This window comes from Cajanus cajan, chromosome 9 (genome assembly GCF_000230855.2).
Source record: "Cajanus cajan strain Asha chromosome 9, NIPB_CcT2T_4, whole genome shotgun sequence".
NCBI classification, from domain to species: domain Eukaryota; kingdom Viridiplantae; phylum Streptophyta; class Magnoliopsida; order Fabales; family Fabaceae; genus Cajanus; species Cajanus cajan.
This window is the reverse complement of record NC_138525.1, coordinates 50,661,074-50,670,516: the sequence shown is the minus strand read 5'-3', so window position 1 is coordinate 50,670,516 and position 9,443 is coordinate 50,661,074. Positions and strand designations below refer to the sequence as shown.

At 25.2% G+C, this 9,443-nt stretch overlaps 1 protein-coding gene across 1 annotated transcript; it reads right to left on the bottom strand.

Moving 5' to 3' along the window:
* Positions 1-247: 247 nt before the first annotated feature.
* Positions 248-619, bottom strand: LOC145952150 (uncharacterized). Its single transcript, XM_083064379.1, has one exon. It carries the CDS (start codon positions 617-619, stop codon positions 248-250), a length of 372 nt encoding a protein of 123 aa, XP_082920505.1.
* Positions 620-9,443: the final 8,824 nt, after the last annotated feature.

Below are 9,443 nucleotides of genomic sequence, written 5' to 3'. Positions count from 1 at the left end.
AATAAAATATACAAGATAAAACTGTAACAATGAGAAGTATTCTATCTAAAATTTATTTAAAATTTAAATAAAGGAAAATTTCATAAATCTAACACTCCTCCTTGAGATTTATTATGAACATCACAAATTTTAGTTTCATGAACTCCAAAACTTGATTACTACAATGTTATGTCATCAAGTTGTTGCACATCAATTTCTTGACCCAAATTATTGTCTTCATAGTCATTCAATTTAACTCTTACTGTCTTTAATGCCATTTGTTGGGATTTGTCATGTCAAACACATCTTGTATAAAATTGTGACCAAATCTTTCATACCAAACATTACTCTCATCAATTTTAGCAATAAAATCATGATCCTCAACTAAATCAAATTTCAAATAAAAACTGTTTTTGATCATTTCAACCTTTATAATCTCTAAATCATGTTCATTCATGATAAAACAATAATTCTCTTTAAAAGAGACTCCATATCCATTCCTTAGCATTTGCGGAACACTAGGAACATTTTGATCCAATTCCGAAATGTAAAAAACATCTTTGACAATTATCATACCTTTCTTAGTTGAAATAGAAATTGTTCCTTTCCCATTGACTTGCACAATTTCAACCTTTCCCATCTTGACTTTTGATTCAATTGATTTGCCAATGAAGGTAAAAAATGATAAATATTTAGTTACGTGACTAGTGCAATCACTGTCAATGAGTTAGGTATTTAATTCACGTGAATTGAATTCTTGAGATGCCATAAATAAATACTCATCTTCATCATATTTTTTTCTTCAATCACATTTGCTTGTTACATTTGCCTATTTTTCTAGTTGTTGTTCAAGCTGATTCTTCTTTAATCTGAAATACTTTTCATTATAGCCATTTTTATTGCAAAAATTATGGTGAAAAAGAGGTTTATCTTTAAACCAACAATCTTCTTTAGCATGTTGGTTCTTTGGCAATGAAAACAAGGCAAAAATATTCCTTTTCTCGAAGAACCTTCAATTTTCCTTTATTTTTATTGAAAGTTCATGACTTTCCGAAATTCCTTCCTTTGTGCTTTGTTCGAAAGGCACCTTCAACAATTTTATCACTTTTAATGGAGACTCTTTGCTTTTGTGCATGAAACTTGCCGGTCAATTCAGTAATTGTGAAATTTTGCAAATCACAAGACTTTTTAATTGCAGAAATCTTGGCTTCAAATCTTTTAGGCATTGAAACCATGATTTTTTCGACAACGTTTTGATCTGTAAATGATGTTTCACCAAGAAGTCACATTTGGTTCACAACATCCATTAATTTGCCAAAATAATCTTTGACAGATTCATTATTTTTTTTTATCTTCATCAATTCAAATTCTCTCTTCAATGTGAGAAGCCTAACAGATTTGACTCTACTACTACCTTCAAATTCATCTTGAATCTTGTCCCACACCTTTTTAAGTGTTTCCAAGTCCATATTTTAGTAAAAATATGATATGCGAGTCATGCATGTAGATAAGTGATGGCTTTATCTTTCTTCAACTTCTCCTCCTCATAAGCTTTTATTTGTGCAATGGTTGGATTTTCTCTCAATGGTGGTGGACCAGCATTAGAAATTACAACATTTCATAAACCTTGAAATCTTAAAATAAATTTCATCTTGACAATCCAAATATTATAATTTTCACCATTAAACATTAGAATTGCAAGTAAACTGGTGGAAGTAGACATCCTTGCACCAAAAAAAATCGATTGAACAATAAATGACTCAATTTAACACTCAACCTCACTGTGTTTAGTGCTCAATAAAAAATTTTCCTCATAGCCCATAGAAAGAAAGTTCTTGATACCACTGTTGAAAATATCTTATGAAAAATATAAAAAAAAAAATACATTGGATCTTGCATACATATTGAATTTAAAATTAAAGATGAAAAATTATCATTAAAATTACCATTAAAAATTCATAGAAGAGAATGTCTATATATAGACTTACAATCAATTTAAAATTTCTAACAAATCTCATCTACTAACAACTCTATTTATTGAGATTATATTGAATAATTAAAAATAAAATATAAAAGATAAAATTATAATAATAACAAATATCTTATCTAAAATTTATTCAAAATTTAAAATTTAAATAAAAGAAAATCTCATAAATCCAACCGTTTGTATTTTTAGATGTTTTCCAACTTTTCTGTACATATTAAGAGCATGTTGTAAGATTCCTTTTCACTCTTTTTGTTTATTTTACTGTATTGATTGAAGGTTATTTTCAGGTCGGATCTAGATAAATATGGATGATAGTGATGAGCTTAGGCCTCTCTCTCTTTTTGAGTTTTAACTATGATAGATGTGACATAGGGGTTTAGAATAATATATGTTAATTGCATTTATTTCAATTTTGTTGATTTTAGATATTGAATGATGTTTGATTTTCAAAAAAAGAACTTTGGAATGTCTAATTATATATATATATATATATATTTTGTTATTTAATTTAAGATTTCTTGAAAGATGATTATAACTTATATTTTAGTTTGTGTAATGAATACATTAAATGTTTATTGTATATAAATTATAATAAATATTATATTTAAATATATAAATTATATTTAAAATGTATAAGAATAGATATTTTTAAATACACAAATTATATTTAAGATTTATGATATATAATTTGCATCATGGAACAAGAGTATTTTTGGTTATTGATAATTTATTTTAAAAAAATTAAAATTTAATTTATATTCCTTCTAATCCTTATTACAAGAAGATATTTATAAATTACAAAATGAAATACTATCATAATTATTTTATAATTAAAAAATCATGATCTACCAAATTAAGTTCCTACATGGCCCAACATCGGAACCTTACGTTTCAGCACACCCTTAGAGAAGGGTATTATGTGACAGATGGACTAGCTAAAAAGGGGATTCAACTTAAGGAAATTTAGCTATTTTTAATGTTTGTCCATGGGATCTGCATAATTTGTTTTTTTGCAGATACTGCTGGAGTAGTTTTTAGAAGGAAAATGTAATGTGTTTCTTTTGTTTCATTTAGTTTCCTGAAGAATCAAAATAAATAAATAAATCTATCCTTCTTAAATAAGAGAATTTATCTCTTATCAAAGTTTATATATTAATAAAGTTGATAAATAATCATTGGAGAGTTCAAAAGGTGTGAGAAAAAATATTTATTTCATTATTTTTTTTTATTATTCAACAACAAGAAACACATATTTTTACACTCTTTAATAGGGGTAAAAATGAAAAATAAAATTACTATTTTATTATAAAATATCTTATAAAAAGGATAAACATTTTCTTATAAATCCTGTCTTAGAATAAAGATCAAGAATAAATAAATATGATATTTAAAATTGAAATAAATAAGAAAATAAAATAATCTCTAAAAATTCTCTCATGACTGAAAAATGTCCAAAAACATTCTTGTTAAAGAGAAGTTCCAAAATATATTTTCATACAAGATAATTGATCATATTTAATATACATGTGATAAATTATTTTCTTTAATAAAGTATTTATTTGAATTTATATTTTAATTTTTTATTTATTTTAAATAAATAAAATTATTTTGGGACAAAGGGTGTCAAAGTATGACACTATGACTTAAATTGTTACTTATTTATTATTATTAGACTTGTGCCCGTGTATTGCACGGAAAATAAATTATTATAGTCAATTAATTTTATTTTAATAATTAATATATATATAATTATGAAAATTAATTGAACTCAACGATGAAGAAAAATATCTGAATATACAAATAAAATGACAATGATAAACGATTGAAAACATGATAATATGAAGTATTAGGAAAACTAAATTGTATTGTATCTCAACTTCAAAAACATCAACATCTACAATATGAGATAATGCATTAACCTGAAGAATAAAAAACCTTATAATAACTTATAAGAAGTGTAATATTAAAATGCTATAAAATTGGTAAAATTATGTAATGACTTCTGAACACATCCATCATGGAAAATAAGCTTGTGAAATGCTAGAAAAATTGGTAAAATTAGAACTAAAGTAGACATGTTTTCCTTTTATAATGTTATTATAAAAAAAAAATACAAGTTACCTATGTTAGAGTTTGAAAGACTTCCTTATAAACTACATTAATAATAGATGTTGAACCATTTAACTCATCATCACAAATAAGAATTTTCAGACCACTGCGAGATGTGACTCGAGATATTGTGACATATAATTGGCCATGTGAGAAAACAGGTTGTGGAAGATAGATGACAACATGCTTCAATAATTGACCTTGGCTTTTATTTATTGTCATGGCAAAGGAGACATTTATTGGAAATTGTCTACGTTAAAATTTAAAAGGAATTCTCTTATCTGATGGAATTAAGGACAATCGATGAAGAAAAACCTTTTGTCCAATATTGCTGCCTGATATCACTTTTGCCTCCAAAACATATTTACCCAACTGAGTTATGATAAGTCTAGTTCCATTACACAACCCAGAAGATTGATCTATATTTCTCAATAACATTATCGGAACACCAACTTTCAATTTCACCTCATGATTTGGAAGTCTGGAAGCAGTGATAATATTAAGGAATTTAGAGGAATGAACATCATTAGGTGTACCTAATTGCCCTTTAGTAGAACATGTAACACAAAGAGAATCTAGGGTTTGCTGGATTGTAATCCTTTTGCACTCTCTTAGAATACCACATCATTGTTCTACATTTTTGACACTCACAAGTTGGATCACCAATATCGCAATAAACTGTTTATTATTATATATAAGAAAATAATAAACCTTCATGTAATAGATTAATGGTTAAAATATGAAACTTAAAATAAAATACAATATTGAAGACATACAATCGGTGGTAGTGGATACATCTTCATGTATACCATTAATGAGTACATTTTGCTTTGAAGTTCTGATTAATCTACCATTGTTCCATATTAATTTTATTGTTTTGATTTAATGTGCAGTTTGCTCTTTGGCTAGATAATATCTTAACTATAAAACAACAAAAATAAAAGAATAATCAAATAAGAAATGGTAAATATAAACATTATAAAATTAAATAATATAATTATATCAAAAGAAATAAAACCCCATAAATTACCATTTGTGACATTCAACAATGGAGATTGAGTAAATTGTTCTGTCATACATACACCTCTTATAACAACTTTATTTAAGACAGTGTTAGATCAATGTGCATTATGTGTGCTATCATTGACTGGAAAAAAAAATAACCTTGTAAATAAGTTTCTCTATAAATATTTTTGAGAAATAAACAATATATCAAAAAAATTTGGTTAGTACTAACTTGTTAACCTGCCAGTTGTTACATAGGTACAACTTTACCAAATAATAGTTTATCTCCAATAGAAGAGGGGGAACCATTTTCATTGTTGGAGCCTAGTAATAATGATAACAAAATATGAATAATCATTAATAGAATGAGACATCTTTTACAAAATTTAATTTTACCAATACTACATAATTCTACTTGATTAGATGCACTTCCTCCAATAAAATCATTTAGATAATGCCCACGAGAATGATCACTTAGAATATTATTTCCTGAAATTGTAAAATACACACTCATATATTAATTACATTTTAAAGTGCTTTATATAATTAAATACTTTGACAGAAAAATATTTCTTATTGTTAATATGTAACATTGGGACATATTATCACTCAAAATCTGAATACTCAAAATTTGAAGAAACTAAAGAAAATGTTAAATATCTATTATAAACAATTTATAATGTTTAGCATTGAAAGAAAATTTAAGAAGTTCAACATGTCAATAAATAAAATTATTTATTTATTTTCTTAAATGACTCTCGCTTGGGAGTCAAATCTAAAAGGACAATGCTATCGAGAGGATATGGAATGTACTAACAGAAGCCAAATGTCCACCTATTAAGTTCCCTTTTTCCTTTTAAATTAATAATTAAAACCTTCCAAACATCCAGAAAGAGCTATACAATAACCCTTTGTCTTTTCAATATGAATCAAAACCATAAACATTTAGAAAACTATAGTTTGGCAAGCAAATAAAAGGTTAGATAATTTAAAAATCATCTGCACGGTCTATGTTTGGTAGTAAATAAATGAGGCAATGGAAACTTTAGCATTGAAAGAGGAAAAAAAGTCATATTGAGAGAAGAATAGTCACAAAGGAAGAAATATATATACAGTAGGATTTTTCAAAAAAAAAATTTAGTATATGTATGAGGCATAACATGTTCAGCTTGAATGATGATTAAATTTTAGAAACCAATAATCACTCACGGTATATACAGAAAAATAAATGATGCATTAGATAAATTCATAAATTGAATCATTTGTGTTCAAAAAGAGAGAAAAAAGAATAACATTGAGAGAAGAATATTCAGAAAAGAAGAAATAAAAAATAAAGAGAGAATAATATATTTTAATAAAAAAATTTAAATAAATAACAACACATACCTCTTTTAAAGTATAAAGTGTCTATCTTTTGTCATATAAATAACTCTGTACTACCTATGATATAATAAAAAATGAACAACTTCTAACATAACAATCTAAATATAATGGAACTTTAATATTTTAATATTAAATATCTTTAATTATTGTTGCAACCATTGAAAATAAAAATGAAGAGTCACTCACCTTTTAATCATGCGCTGCAAGAAACAAACATCAAATGCTCATCAAAGAAAGTAAAATCCACCTGCTTTTATTAATTGACTTTATCTAAAAAAACCACCCACCAAATGCGCAGTAAAGCCACTCTCCAAAAGTTTTTGTTTTGTTACTATAAAGCAATCAACAACTAAATGCTTTAATTATCTAATGAGGTAGTGATTATTTTGGCTTATTTGTTTTAACAAATTATCACTAATAAAAAAATATACTAACTTTTGAATTTTTTTCTTTTTATTTGTGTAACGTTTTAATTTTGTAGTAATTGTTTTATATTCATTTATTTTTTCTTTTTTACTTGTGTAACATCTTTACTGATATAAACTTTAGTTTAATTTTTGAATCAGTAATCAAAGTATAAAATCTAATTATTTTGAAAATCATTGTAGAAAAAAAACTAAACAAAATTTATAATATTTGTTTAAAAAGAAATTGTGTAAACACATAAATATAATTAATATTACAATATATCTTTATACAATATTTTTGAATACTTATAAATTAGTTTTATATTTAGAAATTTTATAATAAATTTTAAAAGATAAAATTAATAAAATATGAAATAATATTATTTTTTTATAACATACACGATTGATGTACATTTATGTTCATGGTATTATATGATTGGGTTCAGATCTCGTGCAATATTTCTCTGTTAATAAGAATTATCCATTGACATTAAAAAGTTGTAACCAATACATAAGAAGTTACGTATAAATACTTTTCATTGTTGTTAAAACAATATTATCAAAAGAAAAAATTGAAGTGAATGACATGTAATGAGTTGGCAACAAAATAGAAAGGTCAAATTGAAAAAATTCAACAATACTACATAGAAATTCATCAATTAAAAATGCAAGAATACAACATGACTATTGTAGTAATTAGTCTTAAACAAAATAATTAGTACATACAAAAGTGACGGTAAGTCTTTTTTAAAAAAAGATATTGAGTTATAAGATTTGGTTAAAAAGAAAAAATTTAAAAATTTGGATCAGACTAATTTTATTTGTTTTAAAATAATGTTATTATTTGAATTATAATAGGTAAAAAGAATTAAAAGAATAAAGGGAAAATATACATTAGCTTCTAAAAAGTAGTGATGTATTTTAATATAAAAAAATTGATTAAAACATTATTTTATATCTTAATTGAATCAAATCAGTAAATTAGCAATTACACTAAGGTCATTAATAATTATATATGATCAGTGTTAACTCACGTCTCAGCAAAGAGTAATATATAAATCAACTAAAAAGAATAAAGTTATGTCAAACAACTCAAAAATAAATTAAGAAATTTGAAATGAAAAGGAAATAAGAATTACTTAATTTTAAAACCTAATAATATCAATCTACTTAATTAATAGTAATAACAATGAACTTAAAAACATATTAAGGAAAGACTAATATCTATTTAATATACAATCATGTTAAAAAGTGTTTCAAGTTATGTATAAATACTTTTCATTCAGGTTAAAACAATTTATCAAAAATAAAAATTGAACTTTAGGTCATGTAATGATTTGGCAGCAAGTAGGGATGGTAATGAGGCTCCATGGGGGCGGGTAATAGTAAATCTGCCCCCATCCCGCTGGATAAAAATTGGCCTTATACCCACCCTATATCCGCGCGGGTATCCATGAATTTCTTGAATACCTACGGATATCCATGGATATCCATGGATATTTATAAATTTTTTAAGAAATTAAAAAAATTATATTACAAATAATTTTAAGTTTATATTTAATGTCATTAAAATATTAAAAATAAAGATTTAATATTAATTTTGAATTTGTATTTAACATTAGTTTTGTTGAAATAATAATAAAAATGCAAGATAATCAATAACTTAAAATACATCAATCTCACAAGTAAGTTAAAGTCTCATAACAAAGCTACAATAATTCAATCTCATAATTTCAAACGAAAGTAAATAACTTAAAATACATAAATCTTATTGGTCCAATCAAAGTTAGAAAATTAATCAAATTACATCCAACATAATTCTATAACATGCTTAACACATGTTGGTAACTTATTTATCAACCTCACTTTTGTAAGAAAATAAGATGAGAGAGTGTAGTTTTAGGGTTATGTGATACAAGGATAATTAGGATATTTAAGAAATATTATTAAGCGGGTACCCGCGGGTATGGATATCATCATACCTGCCCCGCCCCATTTATGAACGGGTAAAAAATTATCCGTCCCCATTATCTGCGAGTACCCAATTAGCCTATCTATTTATTATCCGTAGCGGATTTTATCCACAGATACTCGCGGGTGCGAGTATTTTTGTCATCCCTAGCAGCAAGATAGAAAAGTCAAATTGGAAAAATCTAGCAACACTAAATAGGATATTTTATCAATTAAAAATGCAAGAATATAATCCAGAAATAATAACTATTAAGGAAAGACTATTAAGTAAAAGCTAATATATTAATATGAATAAAAAATAAAGAATTAAAGAAATATATTTACAAAAGGGTTATTATTTGAATAAGACTAATTTCATTTATTTTAAAATAAGGTTATTATTTGAATTATAATAGGTAAAAATAATTAAAAGAATAGAGGAAAAAAATACATTAGCTTCTAAAAAATAACATACGTGCAAAATTTTTTATCAATGTCTTTACTAAGATCATTAACTCATTGTAATTGATTCTGAAAATAATATCCTTACTAATCATAATTTTTTGGTGAAGATGAAAATTTCAAACAGAAGCAAAAACAAAAAACTACACTATCCAACAATG

What these genes read in the sequence shown, in the direction of transcription:
- LOC145952150 (XM_083064379.1), bottom strand. Translation starts at nt 619, where the DNA reads ATGGGAAAGGTTGAAATTGTGCAAGTCAATGGGAAAGGAACAATTTCT.